General features: G+C 39.6%; 2 protein-coding genes across 18 annotated transcripts in view; one reads left to right on the top strand and one right to left on the bottom strand.

Moving 5' to 3' along the window:
• The window catches only part of LOC113423003 (von Willebrand factor A domain-containing protein 5A-like), a 34541-nt gene extending 31659 nt beyond the window's left edge, over positions 1-2882 (top strand). For all 11 annotated transcript variants that reach the window (XM_087946634.1, XM_087946632.1, XM_087946633.1 and 8 more), the window contains 2 exons: positions 100-223; positions 1593-2882. In XM_087946634.1, the coding sequence (XP_087802760.1) occupies positions 100-223; positions 1593-1690 (222 nt within the window). In that variant the 3' untranslated portion in view covers positions 1691-2882. The remainder of the gene's footprint in view (positions 1-99; positions 224-1592) is intronic.
• The window catches only part of LOC148129094 (uncharacterized), a 65073-nt gene that overhangs the window by 5150 nt on the left and 36532 nt on the right, over positions 1-23391 (bottom strand). For 2 of the 7 annotated variants that reach the window (XM_087946660.1, XM_087946661.1), the window contains exons 2-4: positions 21870-21978; positions 10289-10397; positions 2100-4046 (exon numbers count right to left, since the gene is read on the bottom strand). In XM_087946660.1, coding sequence (XP_087802786.1) covers positions 4038-4046; positions 10289-10397; positions 21870-21978 — 227 coding nt within the window. In that variant the 3' untranslated portion in view covers positions 2100-4037. Of the gene's footprint in view, positions 1-2099; positions 4954-7363; positions 8489-10288; positions 10398-21869; positions 21979-23391 lie in introns of those variants that run through there. The other 5 variants (XR_015745855.1, XR_015745856.1, XM_087946659.1 and 2 more) reach the window with 5 other exon arrangements.

The following is a 23391-nucleotide window of genomic DNA, read 5'->3' as shown; positions in this document are numbered from 1 at the left end:
ATTAAATAGTAGTAAACATCATCTGGCCAAACATTATGCATACCTGCTTAGGAATAATATGTAAAGCTCATTCCATTTTTTTTCCATCATTACTTTCAGGTGACCCCAGATATATGGGCAACAGTGCTGGCTATTCTCTGGCTTCATTTGAATGCCGCAGAGCAGAAAGATGAGTGGGAGCTGCTGGAAGGAAAAGCTGTTCATTGGCTCAAAATGAATGCAGGTGAGATACTGTGGACAGCTGGTTAAGAGGAGCCAGTGCTAAGATAAGAAACAGTGGTTACATTCAGCTTACCTTGGACAACCATGAAGAAAACTAAGCAATATAAGATCTGCTTTGTACTTAGATAATAAGCAACTAGGTTTGGTAGTCATACTGGAAGTCAAAAAACTATCCCAGAACAGTTCTAAACTATTTTAAAAATATATGGATGTGTCCACAGAGTCTTAGCGGGATGACATGTTGGTGAATATATTAAAATGGTAATGTCCATTAACCTTATTTATTCCTATGTATGTACTTTATCTAAGTTCTTAGTAAGAGCATAATTCCTTGAGGAATCTTTGGGATCTCTCTTTGGACATTCACACCCACATCTCTTTGCATTGCACAGAATTTAACTCTTAAAATAGAAAAAGTGGGTCTTTGCACATTACAGTACATGTTGGTGCAATTACAAGTCAATATCCCTTTTCCTAAGAGAATAATATATAGTGAATGAAGTTTCTTTTTGCCTGATTAAATAGCTCGGGTTTTTTTGTTTTTTGTTTTTGTTTTATATTGATTAACCTATCACTGAGATGTAATGGTTCTAGTGCTAGAATAGGACCAAAGATGTCCAGACTCAAGTCCATCTTCAGTTCTGAAAGCTCACAAGATGATTTAGAACAATCATTCTCAGCCTAATCTATTTTATAGGATAATTGTTGTGGAAGTCATGTAGTCAAGGATATATTATATATAATACTTTGAATTCCATTGATAAACTTAATGTATAAATCTGTGCTATCTTGAATAACTGTTTGCTGTTTTCTGGATTAAAGAACTCAGACATCCAAAGAACCACCTTTATTCATTCTTCAAAACTTATTTTGCTATAATTGAGGCTATTAGATCTGATCTGAAAAAAAAAAAAATCCAGAGAACATCCGTGGCTGCAAAATATCTGCAAAATGTTTTGGTGCCCCAAAAGTGCAACTGGACTTCCTTTGTTTTTTTCTTGAAGATATTTTACCCCTCATCCAAGAAATTTCTTCAGTTCTGAACTAAAGAAGCTGAAGAACTGAAGAAGTTTATTGGATGAGAAGAGAAATATCTTCAAGGAAAAACAAAGGAAGTCCAGTTGCCATTTGAAAAAAGCACCTCTGGGACATGGCTACAAAGAGGAACTGAAAATGCTATGATGCACTTGTGGAATTTTGCAGCCAGATTTGATAGTCCTAAATGTGTGTACTTTCCTGTTGACCGTTTCTTGATTTCTCAGTGTATGAACTGTTTCATCCAGATTTACTTCATTGGCATTGGAAGATGATATGGCAGATGAAAGCACATTAGTTAAACTGGATTTTGACATTTGTTTCTTTGTTTTCAGGAGCTCAGCTGGCGGAGTGTGTGAAAGCTGGTAATGCAGTCCTGGGAAGTAGTGTGAGCCTCAGATTTGGGGGCTTCGAGTTTATGGAGTTATCATAAGTTTCAAATGGAAATGTCCAATTCTGCTATTGCTGAAATGTGATCTTCTGACCCCACCCTCAGGGCAACATTAGCTATCTTTTTAAAAAGCAACCCCAACCTTTTGGGCACTGGTTCCGCAGGGAAAAATTTCCACGGACCGTCAGGAGGGATGTGGTTTTGCGTGCTACCTAATACTGCCATGCACTGATGAAGCTTTGTTTGCTTGCGCAACCCAGTTCCCAACAGGCAGTGGACTAGTGGCGGTCCAAGGCCCTCACCCGCAAATTTTATCTTTTAATTTGCAGTTTAAATTCTGTAATCTGAACAGTGCTTTGGAACATAATACTAATAATACTAATACTACTACTACTAATAATAATAACAACAACAACAACAACAACAACAACAATAATAATAATAATAATAATAATAATACTTTATTTGCGGTCACAGACCAAGCTTTGGAACATGAATTCTTATAAATTGATCTCTTTGAAGCATGAAATTTTAATAGGACTCATTTTGAGTAAAGAAGAAAAAAGAGGTGGGCAAAGAAATGCATGAGTTTCTCTACATCATAACTGCAAATTTCCATAGTTTGCCTTTATGTATTTGACTTGCTCAGATGAGGTCAACCTAAGAGATGTAGCCTGATGGTAATTAATGTATATTCTTTCTCTCAAGGGAAATATGCATTAATAAATGCTAGCCAATTAACAGCTGAAACCATGATTCTAATCTTTTACTAACTGTCATTATGGATAAGGTACATATATAGGCTGTATTTCTCCTGAATTGCTTAGTTATGAAGTTAATAAATTTTTAAATGATTAACCATCAAATCAATGAACTCCAAGGCCAAGAAAGGAAGTTTGACTTAAGTTTTGGGAAAGTTCTGATATCATTACAAATAATGCAGTGTATTAAACACTGAAGTAAACAAAAGTAGATGGATCTTAGATCTTTTTGCACACTTTCATAGAATAATTTCCAATCAAGAAAGTATGGGACTGGGATAAACTGTCAAATCTAAAAATTAAGAATAAAATTACAGTTGTCTCCAGTTAAATAGCCAGAATAATAGACCTTAGTCTATACTGTAAATGGCATAACTGATGTACTTTCCAACTGAAGTGTGACCATTCAATAATTCAGTGGATTATTGAAAGTTAACTAATGAAGCTTCTGGAGATAGAATGGAAACTCTAAAGTGACAAGCTTTCCCTGGGTTTTTTGTTTGATATTTATAAAATGCTACAAAGTGGTTATGCATCTTTAAGTGCCTTTGAAATGCAGGCTGAAAGTGGCTATGTATATAAGAATAAAAAAGATCAAGGGATCAGATAATTATTGCACAGCAATCTTAATACTTGAACTTCATTCCACTCTTATTGTATAAAATCTATTACAAATTATAGATTGTCTTAATCAAGAAACAGAATAGTCGGTGCCAAGCATCAAAGTGTTGATTTAACAAGCATTTTTTAAAAGTTGTAGGTTATACGGATATATTGATTATCCACAGTTATTTACCCATTTATCAAACTTTGACAAAAAAAATCATGTAAGATTATGGCAAATAATTTCAAGTTATTCAAGAAGCAAAGCAAGAATCACTCACTTCTATATTTGAAGCAAAAATAGACAAAAATATTAATCTTAATCATCAGATGATCAGGATTTTAGATGTATTCATAATCTTAGTGCAGATCTATGACCAAGGGCTCCTGTCACGCTCTCTAAAGTATAAATTATTTGCAGAATTGAAACTTGGCAAAAATGTAGGAGACTAGACATCTGTAGTAGATTAAAAATTACTAATTTTTAGGCACGTATCTGGGCAACAGTAATTATTTGGGAAATTATATGCTAGGCATTTGTACTGGAGACTACTGGATTGACCGAAAAGTAAACATCTTTGCCAAGGAATAAGATAAATTTATTTTTGATACAAAAGCTACAGAATAGTGGAACAGTTTAGTACAAGTGAGAAAATATGCTACAAAAAGTACAGGAGTGTTATCTGTTGGCTTAAAAATCAGTGTTTGGTAGCGTCACTAGAAATAAATTATAAAACAACTTTAGCCATCTATAGCTATATCAGAGGATACAGAGGGAAATGGACAGGAAATAATCCTTAATCACACATACTGCTCTTCTGCAAACTAAAGTGACATTTAAATGCTAAAAGCAAATATTTCTAATATTTTGTTCTTGGTTTAACAATTTTATACAAATTAATGTACTGAGTTTCTTACAGTTAAGTTTCATTCACTCCTTTTATCCACACAGAAAAATAGAATAGAATTCTTTATTGGCCATATGTGATTGGACACACAAGGAATTTGTCTTGGTGCATATACTCTCAGTATACCTAAAAGAAAAGATACATTCATCAAAAGTCAAGAATCATAAGGTACAACACTTAATGATAGTCATAGGGTACAATAATATCCACACAGTTGTTAAAGCTAATCAATCCTACTCAATAACACGTTTCTTCAGAATTTTTCAGGCCTCCGTGAGGTGGACATTGATATGATGGATTTAGATAGTGGTGAATAAAAACCAGAAGGTGAAATAAATCCTTTCAACAGGGTTGCTGATATAATTTATCAAGGCAGAACATCTACCCACCATATTAGCAAACTTAGATAAACATTAATGAAGCTTCTTTTAAATATGTGCATAAGAAACGTATAATTAAAGCTACCGTCATCAATTTTATTTTTCTTAAAACAATATGGTGAAGTAGTCCCCAAAAGGTTGTCCGGAAGCAATTCTCTGATCCTGCAAGATTTTATCAATAAGTCCCTCTCTGAGGAAAATGGGCAGTTTAGAAATGTGAAATATAAATAAATAAATATTTTATTTTAGACAGGCATGCAGGTTCTACTACACGTGTGAGAATCCCTGATTAGCAAAATGGCACAGCACACTGGAAATATATGGGGAACCGCTTATGTTCATAGGCAAGATGGAATACTAGAAGTATCACATAATTTATTTTTATTTATCAAATTTATTGGCTGCCCATCTTACCACAGGGAAAAGAATAAATGTAATCATCAAGTTAGACTGCAGAATGAATTCAGGTAATCCTTGACTTACAACAGTTCACTTGGTGACTGTTTGAAGTTACAATAGCACTGAAAAAATTGACTTCTGACCGTTTTTCACATGACCGTTGCAGCACGCCCATGGTCACATGATCAAAATTCAAATTCTGACAACTGACTCCTATTTATGATGGTTGCAGTGTTCTGTGATCATGTGATCGCCTTTTTTTTTTGGAACGAATTTTATTAATTTTTAAAGACAGACAAAACATCATTAAACATTGAAAACATAAAACATCTTTCCATTATAAATTTTTACAAGGCAGATAAAACATTATTTTATACAATATAATTCTAATATATCCCATTTCCACTTAAATATCTTTTAGCAGATTTCTCATTGTTTCTCTTTGCTCTTATTCAATTACATTTCTTTTCTATATTTATCCATTTTATAATCATCATATTCATATTTCCCTCTGTCTTGTTAGCAATTATTCTCCTCTAGCTTTCCTCCAAGGTTTTATTAAATCTCAAACAAACATAAACACACAAAACACAGAAACATAAAACTTCTTTTTTAAAAAGTAGCTTGGCCCCGGATTACCTCTCTTTATATGGACTTCAATTAAATTTATGCTCATCATATATACCATTACCTATCTTATTTACCATTCTATATCTTCATTATAACTTCTCCCCGCTTTCCACTCTTCTTAATTCTATTTTATTTCATCTTAATTTAAATCATTATACTTATATCTTTTGTCCATTCTTTTCCAATTATCCATTTATCTCATTCCCTATAGTAGAAAAAAAAAAAAGATTTCTCCTGAAATCACTAATCAAAGTATGATGCCTTTCCATCGCTCCCCTAAATTAACACTTAAGGTAACACCTGTTCCCTATCTGATTCTGCTTAGTACATTCTACCTACTAATTTTTAAAAGAGAAAGAAAATAGTAAATCTATAAAGTAATTAAATATACAATTGAACATTAAATCTTATAACATTCCAGTTATCTATTTCAAAAACAAATGCTACAGTAAATAAGTTTATATTAACATCCACACAATAGTCAATTAGACTCTATACTTAAACTAAGTATTTTAAACATTCCTTTTAATATTTTATTAAATCTTAAAATCTATCATTATTAAACCTTTAATGTTTTAATCTTTACTTAAATCTTATAAAATTCTAATTTTCTATTTCTAATACAAATACTACAATACTATCTTATGTACCTTGCAGAATCCTTTTGAAAAAAAAATTATACATTACCCTTTATCCCTAAAAAAAAATTTCTTTTTCCCATCTTGTTTCATACCTTTGTGGCTTTTTTCCCCCTTCTTCCTTCCTGTCTTATCCCATCTGGTCTTTTTACCCCCCTTAGCTTCCCCTCTCTGTTGTATTTCTCTTTTCTTTTGCTTTCTAACATTGTATTGATTTTGCATCTTATTTTTCTCTTTCTTGGATGTTTTTTTAAGTCTTAAGTCCTTTTTCCTTCCTCTCTTTCTCCTTCCTTTCTTAATCAACTTTTTGGATTCATTAAAGATGGCTTCTCCTTCTTCTTCTTCTTCTTCTTCTTCTTCTTCTTCTTCTTCTTCTTCTTCTTCTTCTTCTTCTTCTTCTTCTTCTTCCTCCTCCTCCTCCTCCTCCTCCTCCTCCTCCTCCTCCTCCATCAATTGTTGTATTTGCTGATAAGTAGCTAGCGCCATTTCTAAAACGCGAAAAATTTCTCTCACAGCGTTCTTGCCATCTTTCTTTATTTTTCCATATTCCTCTCTCAGTTCATCAGCCGATAATGCCATTATAAACCTTTTCTTCTTTCTTTCTTTTTTTTCCTTCTTCTTAAAACAACCAAGATAGTTCAAAACTTAGAACAATTCCCCACAATCCCAAAGTCATCAAGCAATCCAAACAGAGCACAAAGTTCTTCCCTTCACACTTTTCTTCCTGGGGTAATATCAATTGGAAAGGGAAAAAAAACCCAATTTGTATTTTAAAGTCTTATTGCAATTAATTTCCAGTCTCAAAATCTTCCAGGCATCTCCTCCAACAAGATCTTAATATAAATTTCTCTTTTGTCCTCTCCCTTCCCACTTGTAACAAAAAGCTTTAAATTTTTACCTTCTATAAAATAGCAGGCTTTTCAGTGTCCATTTGTTAATTCCATAGGGAAGGAGAGTAAACTTTCTCTTTCAGCACTTTCACTCGCCGCTTATAAATCTCTTCTGGAAACAAAGTATCGTTCAGAAAATCAGGGTTTTCAGGATATTAGATGCATCTTATAGTCCCAGTTCAGCCAAAAAACTTTCGCTTCAAAACTTTCTCCTTCTTCCTCCAGCACAATCTTGTCCAGCTGCCGGCTTCTTTGTGGCGGCCATTACTGACTGCCGCTCCACCGCCTTGAGAAAAGGGGGTTATGCCGGGTGGGGAGGGGGTCTGCGAAAACCCCAAATCCCTGACCGGATCCCCCCTGTCTTCAGCTGCCTCTACGGGGCAGCCTTATCCTCCAGACCCATCAGGATCGGAGGCACCAAGACGGCTAGCGCAACAGGGATCGCGCAGGATCGCGAAACCCTGCCGCCGCCAAAGCCTGGCAAACCGGAAGTTTCATGTGATCACCTTTTGTGACCTGTCAAGTAAAGTCAATGGGGAAGTCTGATTCACTCAACAACCATGTCACTAACTGAACACGTACAGTGAGTCACTTAAGAACTGTTGCAAGAAAGGTTGCAAAATGAGGCAAAATTCACTTAACAAATTTCTCACTTACAATCATAATTGACCCCCAAATTTCTGTTGCTAAGTCAAGGACTACCTGTAGCAAACGCTGGATTTGATTCCAGAAAATATTTAAAAGGAAATTTTAAATGAAAGACTTTAAAGGAACCATCAAGACAAGTTTTGAGTGGACAAAAAAAAGAGTGTAAGAGGATTGTTAATTCTGTCATGGAATATAGCCACTTGGATGGAAAGCTTGAGATAATTTTTTTGGAAACAGGCCCAATCTCACATGGTTTTGTTGCAAGAGACCTGGTTTCTGTAACTTATTAATTTGAAAGCTTTTACTGTTTATTCAATGTCAGCCAAGTTCAGCGATAAGCCAGGCAGATCATAAAATGATTGAAGCATGAGCGTGCCAAACTCGATTCTGTCATCACCCACAAAGTGAACTGTGAGTTATTATCCATGGCCATAATTAAGTCTCAAGCCATTCCATTTCCCATTGCAAAATCTTCAAATCTTTGTGAGGTTTGGCAAAAGCTGGAAAACCCAGCTTTTTATTTCATTGGAATAAAAATCTGCAAATATTAGAAAGATCTTTCCAAGCACCCCAGCAAGATGGCAGTTTTGTTAAATGGCAAATGGTATGTAAGGATGTAAAAACAGAACCTCTCTCCTTACTTGTGTGCAGTATTATGTCACATATTCAAAAGAATTTACATCACAACATTGCTGTGCGTGTTTCATAATTTATCTTTCAATTCATGACATTCTTAGTGCCATTTCTCAGAATAGACAGCGATTCCCCAATCCATCTGTGCAGGAAAGGAAGCAAAGTGGCAGGCAGATGGGCAGGACTATTTAGAAGAAAGGGATTGGCTTCTCCAACTTCACCATTGCAATATCAGCATCAAACAAATGCACCAAACAAACAATATCAGCACCAAACAAAAACTAGGGGCGACATGATAGCAGTGTTCCAATGCCATATAGAAGAGGGAGTCAACCTATTTTCCAAAGCACCTAAAGACAGAAAAAGGAGGAATGGATGGGAACTAATTACGGAGAGAAGCAACCTAGAACCAAGGAGAAATTTTCTGATATTGAGAACAATTAACCAGTGGAATAGCTTGTGTTCAGAAGTTGTGGATGTTCCATCATGTTTTGTTTTTTTTAAGAAATGATCAGACAGTCATTTGTCAGAATATTATGAGTTTCCTGCTTATGCAGGGGATTGGATAAGAAGATCTCCAAGGTCTCTCCCAATTCTGTTATTCTGTTAAATACAGAATAAGAAGGGTGTGCTATGATCTGGCTGATGGTAGAAGATCCCTCGGTGCTTATAGGATGGGAGAGGTCATATATCTTCCAGGTGAATTCAGTACTTCAACACAGAGCAAGGAAACTGAGTGACCCTACACACTAAGTCAAACAACTAATCACATTATGGCTTTGTCAAAAGAGACTACGACTAGGTCACTGTGACTTGGAAATTTAGCACATTCTGTGAAACCAAGTAGTTGTGGATTATTTACAAACCAGACACTGATCTTCCAGGTAAGAATGCCTGTTTTGAAACCCTGACTCAGCAATATCATTTCTTGGGATGATGGCAGCTTCCAAATGAAGATTTTTGTTCTGTCTTGTTTGCAGTATTTTGCAATGGCCTGTACCATATGGTCTTTTGCTGTTGGTGCTCCTGGGTTTCCCAACTACTGGTCCTATCTCTTATTTTCAATGGGAGCAGCCACAGCCACTTTTTATCTATATCAGAGTTCTTTCATATGAGTTAATAAAACGCAAGAGATTGCACCCTTTATAATAACTTGATCTCAAACATGGAAATTCAGTTTATTTAGAAGTTCGGCTGAAAGCTCTTTTCAGAACTCTTTTTCCATCATCCTTCAAAACAATGAAAAGCTAACACCATACTACTGGGGAGGGGAAAGAAGAAAGATGACAGACATGTAGCCCGTTTTTCGTATGTTGTCTTGCTAGAGTGCATTCCCTTCCTTCACTTTTTTTCCTTCAATAATCCAGATGGAAGGTAGTTCAGGGCATTCACAAATACAAGAACACAAGAAATGGAGGGAACAACCCGAGGGGGAGGGATAAGACACCATCTATCTCCAGTTTACAATGCAACTCTTGCAGGAGTTCTAAGAAGATTCCACACCCATTTGCACTCTGGTTCAGATGACCCTGAGGGCACAGATTCTCAAGTGACCTCACAAGTGCTCAGAGAGAGAGAGATGCTAACTACCAAATGACTGCAAAGAAATCTTTCCATCAACCCACCATCACCCTATCGCAGGGGTCTGCAACCTTAAACACTCAAAGAGCCATTTGAACCCGTTTCCCACATAAAACACCGGGAGCCAATAATTTAACAATCAGTGTGACTGGGTGGGCGTGGCCAACTTGACATCACTCACTCCCACCAAGTCACCTCCTGCTCTAGAATATGGAGCGAGTCTCCATCCCCCACCATCACCCTTATCTTCTCAGGCCAAGCAAGCTGTGATAGGGAGGGGAGGTGCCAGCCAGGGGTAGGATCAGCCGACAGCTGCAGCAAAGGGCCGAAAGAGCCGCATGTGGCTCCAGAGCAGCAGATTGCAGACCCCTGCCCTATTAGAACCTATCCTTCCATCACCTCACCATCCAGTCTCAACTGTCAGTACCTATCTTTCCATCCACCCACTGCCATCACAACTGATGAAGCTTCTTGGATGAGAAGCAAACCATTTTCTTCTTCCTCCTCAAGGAAAAAAGCAATGTAGTTGCTTATTGAAGAAAGAAAGTGTTATGTATTAGCATACTTACCTGTGATTGGGTGGTCCGCGGTGGTGGGAAATTTGACGAGACTCCACTGGCCACAGCCATGAGCAGCCCAACTGTAAAAGGGCTGCCGCGGTTTCTTCTGCAGTCAGTTCTAGGCAGAAATAAAGATGACTGATTACTACGCTGGCTCATTCCCACGATCTAACACTGGCAATGAAGGTGGGATACTGAGACAAAGGAAACTAGCAAGCACGTGGCGACCGAGGAATTCCAGAGACACATTGAGACGAGATGGCCAGAAACAACACGCCACCCGCACCGTTTGATCCAACAACCGAAGATTGGGAATCGTACATCAATCAATTCCTCATGTTCCTTGAAGGGAACGACCTCAAGAGTATTTCAAAACACAAAAAGAGAGCCATCTTCCTTACACATTGTGGTCCTGCCGTATTCAATATGGCCAAAGCATTAGCGGTGCCAACCGATGTGAAAACGATGGCCTGGCCAGACCTGGAGAGGATACTGAGGGCTCACTACACACCAACTATCCTGCCTCATCAAACGACACGAATTTTATTGGCATGACCAAAAAGAAGGTGAGAGCATCAGCGATTTCATCTCAACCCTGAGGGACATCACCGGAGCATGTAAATTCCTAAACATGGATGAGGCTATGAGAGATCGAGTAGTCTTGGGACTGAGAGACCTAACACTGCAGGACAGATTATTAACAAAACCCAAGATAACACTCAAAGAAGCAATAGAAGAGGCCACCGCAGCAGAAGCAACCCAGGAATCGGTGGCCGCCATGCGGGAAATGAATAAAGCACCACCAGAGCCACCCAAAAACACCACCATGACCCACCACGAGGACATCGAGTCCGAATCAGAAGACGAAGAGGAAGACGGGGTAAATCAACTCCGCTCGGAACATAGCAGAAGGGGCTGAAATGGAGAAAGGAAAGAATTCCATTGTGCCGGCTGTGAGGGGAACCATCCATGATCAGAGTGCCATTTCCTAGATGCAATATGCCAACATGAATGGCAGAGACACATTGCAAGGGCGTTCTGAGCATTGAAGAACTACGTCCCCAGGCAAAGATGGAACACACATCCCGGAGATAGGGAGAAACAAACAGGAAGCCGCTGCAACCAAGCCACCAGAAACAGGCAAGAGAAAGAGGCCACCAACGGCAGAGATGAAACACACCAGACAGTGACCATCGGACACTCACACACGACAAATGCCCAGAAAGTACATGTCCAGGTCACCATAGAAGGCCAGCCTTGCCAGATGGAAGCGGACTCAGGCTCATATTTATCAATGGTATCATGGGACCACCATAAAAAGACTGATACCAGACATCATCCAGGAAGGACTCGAAAGACAAACACTAGCGCTGAAAGACTACCAGGAAAACAAAATTCCCGCAGTGGGCACTGGACAGTTCAGAGTAACATTCAAAAAATACAGCAGAGTCCTACCACTAACCATAGTAGACCGGAACTGACCCAGCCTACTGGGACTCGAATGGTTTGCACCATTGGGAATCGAAGTCACAGGAATAAATAGCATCACCGAGACGGATTGGAAGGAGACCCTGATGGAAGAATTCCAAGATGTATTTGACAGAGAGCTGGGCAAGTACTTGGGGTCCCCAATTTCCTTTAACCTAAACCCAACCATAACCCCTATAAGATTAAAGGCAAGGCGGGTTCCCTTCACAAACCAAAGATCAATGAGCAATTGGATAAACTCATCGCAAAGGGGTCCTAGAACCCATTGGCCACACAAAGTGGGAAACCCTGATTGTCATGTCAATTAAATCAGACGGGTCTGTGCGCATCTGTGAAGACTACAAAGCAACCCTTAACCACGCACTCCAACAAAGTGCATACCCTGTCTCAGTGGTATAGCATTTATTACATTCCCTGGCGGGAGGGGGGGAATCTTTGCAAAGCTAGACCTTGCACAGGCCTACCAACAATTACCAGTAGACCCCGAAACAGCAGAAGCCCAGACAATCGTAATGCACAGGGGGGCATGCAAATGCAACAGATTACAATTTGGGGTCAGCGTCGCCCCAGGGGTGTTTCAGAACTTAATGGAACGCCTATTGCAAGGGATAAAAGGGGTGGTGCCATATTTTGACGATGTCCTCGTATCAGCCAAGGACAAAAGACAATTACGTGACCGCCTAAGAGAAGATCTAAGTAAATTCAAGGAGGCGGGGCTAAAGGTAAAAAAGGAAAAGTGCAAATTAGCTGCCTGTGGCTATTCAGTATTTTTCCATAAGAGAAATCCTGCTCAGCACGTATACCTCTCAGGGCAAAGTTCACTAAACTGACAGGAAAATAACTGACAGGAAGAAGCTAAATTGATAAGATTAACACAGAGGTCTGTGTCAGATAAAGTAAAGACATATTTCACAAAAGCCTGTGAAAGGATGTATATTCAAAAGTCTGTCAGATAAGATGTGTATTCTGTAAAGACATGTTTACCGGAAAACTATTAATCAATAACAGCCAAGAAGTTCGTTATTTGTATCACTTGTAGCCTGGTCTAAAAAGATAAACTTTGTAACTTCTTTGTCTTTCTGTAAACCCCCCTCACCCCCCTCTTTTCAGCATAATAAAAGAGCACAGCGTAGAGCAAGCTAGCCAGCCTAAACATTCCATCTGTCTTAGGCTCAAATGAGGCAATCCCATCTGCCTCAAGCAATGCGCTGTCTCACCTAAAGAAATCTTCGTCTTGTGTTCTTTTTTCTTTTAGCTTTGCAATCACTCTTGCGAGAGTCCTCAATCACCCTGGCTAGGGTTACGCTGCTTGCCAAACTTCGCCTTGCGAGGCTTCTCTCTATCTCACCCTTGCGAGGGTCCCTTTCTGAGAGGAATTCAGCAATCAACCTGAAGATCTAAACAACAGACCGGTCGCTCAACGCAACAAATGGGGGCTCGTCCGGGATTCCTTGATTTGTCCGGGATTCCTTGATTTGTCTGGGATCTCTTCGATCTTCAGGTTCCAAGGTGTGACTTCTGTCTAGAGGTGCATCTCCTTCACTCCCATTGCTACGCACCTGGCATAGGTTTCGTACGAATCGTAAGTAATGGGCTCCTCACTTTCTCAAGTTTCGTCAGGGCACAGGGACGAACTTTATAGTCTAGTGAAGAAGGCTAATTCCTTTCAGAAAATTAATGGTACAACTGTGTACCCAATTTCGAAGAAATCTTTAAATAAATTTATAATTTATATTGAGGCGCACTGTCCAGCCTATCCATCTGCTGGAACTCTTAGCCATTCTCAATGGGAAAAATTAGGAAAATATTTACATGAAGTTCCCAGAGCTCCCATGGATATACTTATCTCTTGGAGAGCAATAATGGCTGCTATAACAATTGTTTATCCATCTTCTAGTCTTCCTGAAAAATCTTTTTCTCCTGTTTCCTCTGATTCCCCTTCTTCTAATTTAAAAACTTCCAAGCCTCTTGCAGCTCATTTTGATACAATTTCTTCCTTATCACCTCCTTATCCAGACATTTCTTCCCCTCCTCCCCCTCCTTCCTACAACTCACCTCACATTCCTGATGTTAACCCTATCAACTCCACTGATTCTCCTGCCTCCTTGCCTGTTTGTAATACCTTTCAGAAGGCACTGATTAAAGGATTCTTTTTTCTGACATCTTCTCAACTTGCTGCTTGGCACAATGACTATCGCTTAGCAGTTCAATCTGTTGCAACAGCTGGCTTTTCTCAAACTGTTACCCTAGACCATCTTCTTTGTCAGGGAGCCATCCCGTACTCCACAGGATGAGATTCAGATGGGGCAGGGGGTTATCTCATCATGAGAAAGGTCCTTCTCAACCTTCTTTGTCTTTTAACAAAATTCTTAAAGGACCCCACAGATTTTTCATTCTTATTCTCAGTGTGTTCCATCTTAGAACAAATCATTTAACTGTCTTTTATAACTTCTCTGTTGTGTCTATTCAACATGTGGGGCCGTGATCTTATGTCTCAACTTAACACAAAACTCATTATTGATTAATGGAATCTTTTGCAAAAACTCTACCATGTGTCAATACTATGTAAATAATGTCTTGTTACTCTATTGTTCTGCTTTTCCACAATTTCTGATGTACTTGAGAAGACAAGAGTGGGAAGCTAAGATTATTTATTGCAAGTAGATTTGATGATAAAGATGAAGGAAGGAAATGGAAGTAGGAAGGAGAGAGATGGTTTGTGGAAGTGTTGTTTGGAGGAAGGAAAGAGGCTTTGAAGAGGTCTCTGGAGTTAGCTGAAGGGATTGAAGAAGAGGAAAGATGTGTGTATGTGTATGTCTGTGAATGCAATGAGGGAATTCTGGATGTTTGTTTGAAAGTAAACAAGAATTACTTATAAAATTGGCTTTTTCTAATGCAAATCAAGATTGTCAAAAAATTCTACAGCCAGTTGCTAATAAGCCAGGAGTGACTTTGGCTGAGTTTTTACAACTCTGTAGAATTGTAGGAACAACCACTCATAAAATGGATATGCTTGCTACTGCAATCACTTCTTCATTACCAAATTCTAATTCTGTTTCCACTTTTTCTCCTGATGCTTTTGCTGTAACACGCAATGGTAATTGTTTTAACTGTGGAAAGCCAGGACATTTTAAAAATCAATGTCGTTTGCCAGGGGGTGGAGCTGCCTTTCGTGGCCAAACCAGAGGTCCACCTTCCTCATCTAAGCCAAAAACTATCTGTCCTCGCTGCAGGAAAGGCTATCATTGGGCTTCACAATGTCATTCTAATCCTTCTCCTTCTCAGCCTTCGGGAAACTAATTGAGGGATCTTCAGCTAGCCCCGCTACAAAGGCTGAATTACCTGTCACAACATTTCCTGTGGTGCTGTTAGAGGATCTTGTGTATGATGATCCTGGTGCAGTTTTTACTCTTCCTTTAACTACAACATTTCTCAAACCTTTACCTCCTTCCACACCTGTCTTGCTTATTCCCAATTCTTCTCTTACAATAGAGGGTGTGGTTGCAGCTCCTTACTTATATGATTCTTCTGCTCTTAATAATCTTGCATTGGCTGCAATAGGAGATCGTTGCTTTACTTTAAAAAGGGAACAGTAGTGGCAACACTTATAATTTTGCCTCTTTTTGAACCAGTTTCTTTGTTTGCATTACAGCAGCCTGTTCAAGCTTCAAAACCAACTCTTTCTGTTACACTCAATGGTCGAATTTTTGAAGGTCTGATTGACACCGGTGCAGATGTTTCTGTTATTCGCTCTTCTGAATGGCCCTCTTCTTGGTCTCTCACAGAAGCTTCTTCAGTGCAGGGTGTAGGTGGAGCTCAAGCTGCTAAGGTCAGCTCTCATTGGCTCTCTGCTTCTACTGAGCATTCAACTTTAACTGCTTATCTTAAACCCTATATCCTTCCTCTACATTGCAATCTATGGGGACGTGATTTACTTTCTCAATTTCAGGCTTATATTCAGATACCATAGTTTTTCTATTAAAATGTCTATTTCTCCTTTATCTCTTACTCTTAAAACCTCCCAACGTTGCAAAATATCTTAAATGTTTGTCTGTACACTCTTAACTTTCTCAATCTTACTGGCTCTCCTCCTCCACAGCGGCCGCCACTTCACTAAGCCAGTAGTTCCCTCTTCCCGTCCTCTTGTTTATTTCAGACAGCTTCCAGATCCTGCGTGGAAAGGTCCTGCACAGCTCATCACCTGGGGAAAAGGTTACGCAGCTGTTCAACTTCCTGATCGAGTGCTTTGGGTTCCTGCTCGCTGTGTCAGACCTTACCATGGCAAACCTGACTCTAACTCTAATCTTTCTTCTGATATCAATACTTCCTGTCTTTTTCTCAATTTAAGGCATCTCCTGATGCTATTTTTGCTTTCCTTACTGATACTGTTACCTTTATTTTTAAAGATAATCTTCTTTCTGCATGTAATTATGTTTTCCAACACAATGGTAGTTTTCTTTCTCCTACTTATGACATAACTATTAACTATTACTATTCTCCTTGTTTAATATTTTTAACTATACATGTTACTCAACTTACTATAGGTTCATATTCTTGCTTAGGATTTTTTCACAATCACACTTATTTCAATCACACTGTTCTATTGCTTTCAACTTCTTCAGTGGCATCTACTCCACTATCTTCGGTTTTACTTACATTGCCATCTCAAGCTAATTCTGAGAAAACTTTTCCTGGAGATAAACTACGCTGGCATCTTCGTTGCTGCTTTCCACCCTGTGATGTCACCAAATGCATATTGCATCATTCATCTTCCTGGGTTCCTGATCACTACAAACCACCTGTTGTGCAAAGACGCTACCTCATCCCTGATGACATCCATCGCAAGACTACAGCTCCCATTCGAGCTCGCTATCTTGGGTATCCTGCCTTCATCGCTGACAACTCCATCTCTAAGCAGTCTGCATCTCATGCTGTTCCAAGATTTGGCTATCATCGCATTCCTCGAAGCATGCAATCATCTTCTACAAATGAACATCAACCTCAAACTTATACCTGGACTATCCTTGATTTTCAAGGAAAAATTTTAAACACCACCACTAATTATACTAAATGGCCATGGTTTCCTCAGCTTTTCATGGATTTTGCTGAAATGGGAACAGGAGTAGAAAAATTTGCAGACAAAAAACTACAAGTTGATACATGGGACAAGCAAGGCTCCTGTTCTCCAGCACCTGCTGACAACTTTAGATTATATTTTTGTCCTGCTCATAGTACTGGTACTTCTCGTTCTGCCTGCGGTGGGGTAGTTGACAGATATTGTAAAAAATGGAGTTGTGTATCCACAGGTCATATCTGGTGGGAAGCACCTACCAAAAATGACTATATTCATATCACCCGTGCTCAAGCACATCTTCCCTGCTCTCAATGGCCTTGTTGTGGACAGAGAATAAATCCACTCAGAATCACCTTTACTGCAAAAGGAAAGACACTTGCAAGAAAACAATGGATGGTTGGGTTCACTTGGGGAGGACGTCAGTGGGATGGTCAAGGAGATGAAGGGAATATTTTTACAATTCGTCTTTCTATATCAATGTCTCATTATGATGTTGGTCCCAATCCTAATTTGAAATCAACCTTTCTACAAAAACCCAATATTCAGGTGAATCCATTAGTACAGTTGGTCAATTCTTCTTACACATTGCTAGCAACTACACTTAATGATTCATCCAAAACTGATCAATGTTGGCTTTGCTTATCTGATTTGCCACCATTCTATGATGCAGTAGCTTCCAATGAACCTATAAAAACTCCACCAGTGACACACAATGTAGATGGAACACTTCCTCCATTACTATCACTGACATAATAGGTAGGGGATGTTGCCTAGGACACATACCTGCTAATTATTCTCAATATTGTCAGAAGGTTTCATCAGGGTATCACTGTAATGTATATCTACCAAAAGAGAGATCAAACCTTAACATTGGAGGCTATGGTCCTCTATACACTACCTCCAATGGCAATATCACAGCTCGCCTCAAAGGACAATTCTTCATCCCAGGTAATAATTCTATATGGGCTTGCTCCACAGGAACAACTGCATGTGTTCATGGTGATGTTCTTATTGCTCAGGGATCTTTTGTATTCAGGTAAAACTAATTCCAAAGATCACATTTTATCCAGGTTCAGAACTTATCAATGAACTTGAACCTCCACAATTTCCCTTCATCAGAAAAGAGAAATCATTACAGCTGTAAAACTATCTGTATTATTAGGTCTTGGGGCAGCAGGTGCAGCCACAGGTGTAGCAGCTCTAGCTGTTGGTCATCAACAGTTAGCAACTCTAAGTTTACAAATAGATGAAGATCTCAAACGCATAGAGACTTCAATTACTGCTCTTCAAACTTCTCTCTCATCTCTAGCTGAAGTGACTCTTCAGAACAGAAGAGGTCTAGATTTGTTATTTTTAAACAAAGGGGGATTATGCGTAGCAATAAAAGAAGAATGTTGTTTTTATGCAGATCATTCAGGAATTGTTAAAGATTCTATGGCTGAATTGCGTAAACGCTTGAAGGATAGAGAGAATGAAAGACAACAAAGTCAGTCATGGTATCAAGGCATGTTTAATTTTTCTCCTTGGTTAACAACACTATTGTCAGCCTTAATAGGTCCTCTTGTGTTATTGCTTCTTGCATGTACTATTGGTCCATGTGTAATAGGACGTTTACTTACATTTCTGAGGGATCGTTTGAATACACTTGACAATGAAGTTAACAATACTCAAAAAACAGTTAGCTTTCTCACATCTGTAATTGAATCAAAAGACCTTGTCAAAAACCTTTGCTGGAATGGTACTCTGACCAAGAGTCAGAAGAAGAAATAGACACTAATAACTCCTTTTCTCCAAAAGAAGTTTTGTTAACTCTGCCAAGTCATGATTTGGGGGATGAGGACTTTTCCTCGTATGAGTTGGTTCTGCAAGGCACCAACAAACTGAAGGGTTTGTTGCCACCTTGTGGGACTACTCAAGAGGAGAAAGGACTCTACCTAGAATCATGAGCACAAAAAATAAAGAAAAGGAGGAATTGTGGCTATTCAGTATTTTTCCATAAGAGAAATCCTGCTCAGCACGTATACCTCTCAGGGCAAAGTTCACTAAACTGACAGGAAAATAACTGACAGGAAGAAGCTAAATTGATAAGATTAACACAGAGGTCTGTGTCAGATAAAGTAAAGACATATTTCACAAAAGCCTGTGAAAGGATGTATATTCAAAAGTCTGTCAGATAAGATGTGTATTCTGTAAAGACATGTTTACCGGAAAACTATTAATCAATAACAGCCAAGAAGTTCGTTATTTGTATCACTTGTAGCCTGGTCTAAAAGATAAACTTTGTAACTTCTTTGTCTTTCTGTAAACCCCCTCACCCCCTCTTTTCAGCATAATAAAAGAGCACAGCGTAGAGCAAGCTAGCCAGCCTAAACATTCCATCTGTCTTAGGCTCAAATGAGGCAATCCCATCTGCCTCAAGCAATGCGCTGTCTCACCTAAAGAAATCTTCGTCTTGTGTTCTTTTTCTTTTTAGCTTTGCAATCACTCTTGCGAGAGTCCCTCAATCACCCTGGCTAGGGTTACGCTGCTTGCCAAACTTCGCCCTTGCGAGGGCTTCTCTCTATCTCACCCTTGCGAGGGTCCCTTTCTGAGAGGAATTCAGCAATCAACCTGAAGATCTAAACAACAGACCGGTCGCTCAACGCAACAGCTGCCAGCAAGGTTGAATTCCTAGGATATCTAATAGACAGCAAAGGAATCCACCCCACAGAGAGAAAGGTCAGAGCAATCAAGGAAGCCCCCAGACCCATGAATAAAACTGACCTGCAAGCTTTCTTAGGGCTCATTAACTTTTATAATATATTCCTACCGCAGAAAGCAACTATTGCAGGTTGCTTGACAAGAAAGTAGCCTGGGCCTGGGGGCAACAGGAAGAAACGGCATACCAGGAAATAAAAAACCTGATCACATCAGACTGCGTACTAATACAATACAGCAAAACACTCCCAGTAACCCTAACTTGCGATGCATCACCTTTCAGCATCGGCGCTATCCTCAGCTACGTATTACCTGACGGGAAAGAAGCACCCATAGCATTCTACTCAAAAACTCTGTCAAAACCAGAGCAGAACTACAGCCAACTAGACAAAGAGGCATTGGCCGCTGTCACTGGGATCAAGTGGTTCCACGAGTATATCTATGGGAGGAACTTCACCCTAGTCACAGATCACAAGCCACTCCTGGGCATCATTGCAGGAAACAAAGCTACACCAAACATACTGTCACCCCAGATGACGAGGTGGTCAGAATTCTTGGCTGCATACAACTACAAATTAATATACCGACCCAGAAAGGACATAAATCATGCAGATGCGCTTAGCCGTTGCCCCCTACCTGACAGAGAAGAAGACCCAGCACCAACCACATCGACCCTCCAAATAGAGACATTAGAAAACCTACCAATAACAGCAGCCAACATCGCAAGGGAGACAACTAGAGACAAAACCCTGGCACAAATATTAAATTGGGTAGGAAAAGGCTGGCCAGAGACTGATATCAACGAGAATGTCAAACCATTCCAGAACAAACAAACAGAACTCTCAGTGCTGAAGGGGGCGTACTATGGGGGGATCAGGTGGTAATACCTGACATTTTAAGGGAAAGCATACTAGAAATGCTACATGAGGGACACCTGGGTATTGTAAAAATGAAATCCCTGGCAAGGAGTTATGTGTGGTGGCCAGGGATGGAAAAGGAAATAGAGGATTGGGTGACAACTTGTAAATGCTGCCAGGAATCTAGGCCGACACCCCCCACAGCACCAAAACACGAATGGGAAACACCAAGGGTACCATGGTAAAGACTGCACATTGATTTTGTGGGCCCAACCAAAGGACACACATTTCTAATAGTCATAGTCTCTTACTCCAAATGGCTAGAGGTAAGCATCATGCACTCCACCACAACAGAAGCCATCATTAGACAGATCAGGAGTTTTTTTGCAACACAGGGGTTGCCGGATTTAATTGTATCTGACAATGGGACATAATTCACGGCAACACCATTTGAGGGATTTTTAGCACAACATGGGATAAGGCACGCACTAGCAGCACCGGGACACCTGTCGACGAACAGACAGGCAGAACGCATGGTACGTTACACTAAGGAAACCTTACAAAAGCTAGGACCCACAGACACACAAGAAAAGATAGATAAACTACTAAGCATACAGCACATAACACCCAGTGCCCCAATGAATAAAAGCCCAGCCAAATTACTAATGGGGAGGAAACTGAGATCACACCTAGACAGACTACACCCCACATATAACCCAGAAAAACCAGTAGATTCCTCCAGTAAATGCCATACATTCCAAACAGGGGACCCAGTATGCACGAAAAACCTTACAGGGGAACCTTTGTGGATACCGGCGAAAGTGACCCAAATAACCGGGCCCCGTTCTTACAGGGTAGATACGACAGATGGTAGGAGCTGGAAGAGACACATAGACCAACTCAGATCTACAGCAATGAGGGGTGACACAGACTGGATCATGGAAGAGGGGAGAGAACCTTCATACAAACATAACACAACCAGGAAAGAGGGGGGAGACCCCTCAAACAGACACAACACAAGTAGGGAGGGGGAGACCCTCCACGAGCAAGAACAACCATAGAACAAACCCTGACAACTAAAAACACACAACCCCCACTAATAACAGCCCCGGTCGGAAAATACAGGCATGTACCTGAGACCAAAGAAGAAGGTAGCATAGGGAGACAGAAACAGGTCCAGAAATATAGCGGGAAAGCGGCCCCTGGCGGGAGCGGCCTAACCAACTCAACCATCCAGGAGGTTCCTGGCAGGAGCAGCATAGCCGACTCAACCTTCCAGGAGGTTCCAAGAAGAAGGACGGGAGGAACAACAGATCCACCCAAACAGTCCAGAGACCAAACCGCGACTGAGCTGTGCAAGTCCAGTCGCAACCATAGAAGCCCCACCTACCTATGTGATTATGTACGGTAGGCAAAGACAGGATTGGTTAGACCAGACCAGGTGGAGAGGGATGTTAGGTATTAGCATACTTACCTGTGATTGGTTGGTCCGTGGCAGTGGGAAATTCGACGAGCCATCACTGGCCACAGCTGCGAGCAGCCCGACTGTAAAAGGGCTGCCGTGGTTTCTTCCGCAGTCAGTTCTAGGCAGAAATAAAGATGACTGATTACTATGCTGGCTCTAAGAGTCTCATTCCCGCGATCTAACAGAAAGCATCTTTGAGCCAAGAAAGAAGAGCAGAAATAATTTCATTGTCGTGCTGTAACAAACAACACCTTCACTATGCTGCAGCATTTGTGAAAATCTCTTATGGTAATGATGAGGGTGATGGTGATGGTGATAATATTAGATTATAAAAGTATATTAAGTGGGGTGTGGGAGAGTAAAAATTGTAAAATTACAATAGAATTCTTAGTCTGTTCGTGATTACTTGTGGACTCATGTTCAGTTTCTAAATTTACTCCAAATGACAAATCTAATTTTCCATACTAATCAGATTTTCTTTAGGGAAAAATATGTATGGTAGTTTACAAAAGCATTTCAGCGATAATGGCATGTAGCACAGCAACTAGGAGAAAAATAGACCAGTGGAAAATATTGGAACAAATGGATACAAGAAAGCTATTAGAATAGAGAAAAGGCAGCTAGGCAGACATAATTAAAGTACATTAAAGAAATTAACGTGAAAGAAGAACAAGTTGCTGAACTTTTAGATGGATAAATTGGTAGAAATAATTAAGGGGTAGAGGCATTGTGTAATAACTAAGGAGTAGAACAGTGACAAACTAACACTGGTTAGAGAGAGATCAAAGATGCACAGAAAAGCAATTCAAAGGCAGAACATAGCCTCAAGTTGTGGACCCACATGGTAGAAATAAAACATGTTCATAGAAGAGTTATTATGGCCAGAAAGAAAGAACTGTTTAGGTGGGCATGCCCCAATCTTCTATTTCTCCTCTTAGGTATTTTCTCTTGTCTAATTATCAGGTCTTCCAAATTTAATTCTTATTTTTTTTGCATTTAGAAGTGTTTCATCACTCAAAAGCCCAACAAATGATATAGTAAATGATGGAATATATTGCATATGTTAGGAACAGCCAACAAGAAGTGTAAAAAATAATGGGAATTTCAATACTGTAACTAACTCATTGTCACTAACTCATTGTCATTAAGAGAAAAAGGATTACAAGATCAGTCTTACTGCAGAAAAGTTAAACTAAAATGTATTAAGATTTTTAACACCATTTCACTATCAATGGGTCAAAGAATAAACAGGATTTCTAATTATACTATGGCACAATTCACATAAATTAAGCTATGGCTTATTATGTTCCTGATTTCTTGATTACATCAGTAGCCAGGTTTCTCATCCATAGACTCTTTCACTTCATTCCTTCAATAAATATCCTTTCCCCTACTTTCCATCAATTGACTGTGCACACATATGGCACTCTTACACATAATCTTTAACAACCATTTCATACATTGATTGTTTACAATTATAATAGTAATGAAAAAGAAACTTTGCAACCAGTCCTTGCATTTATAATCTTCA

This window comes from Notechis scutatus, chromosome Z (assembly GCF_049901735.1).
Source record: "Notechis scutatus isolate UNSWTSFEM ecotype Mainland chromosome Z, rNotScu1.2, whole genome shotgun sequence".
Lineage (NCBI taxonomy): Eukaryota > Metazoa > Chordata > Lepidosauria > Squamata > Elapidae > Notechis > Notechis scutatus.
Note: the sequence above shows the minus strand (reverse complement) of the source record. Positions and strands in the feature narration are given on the sequence as shown.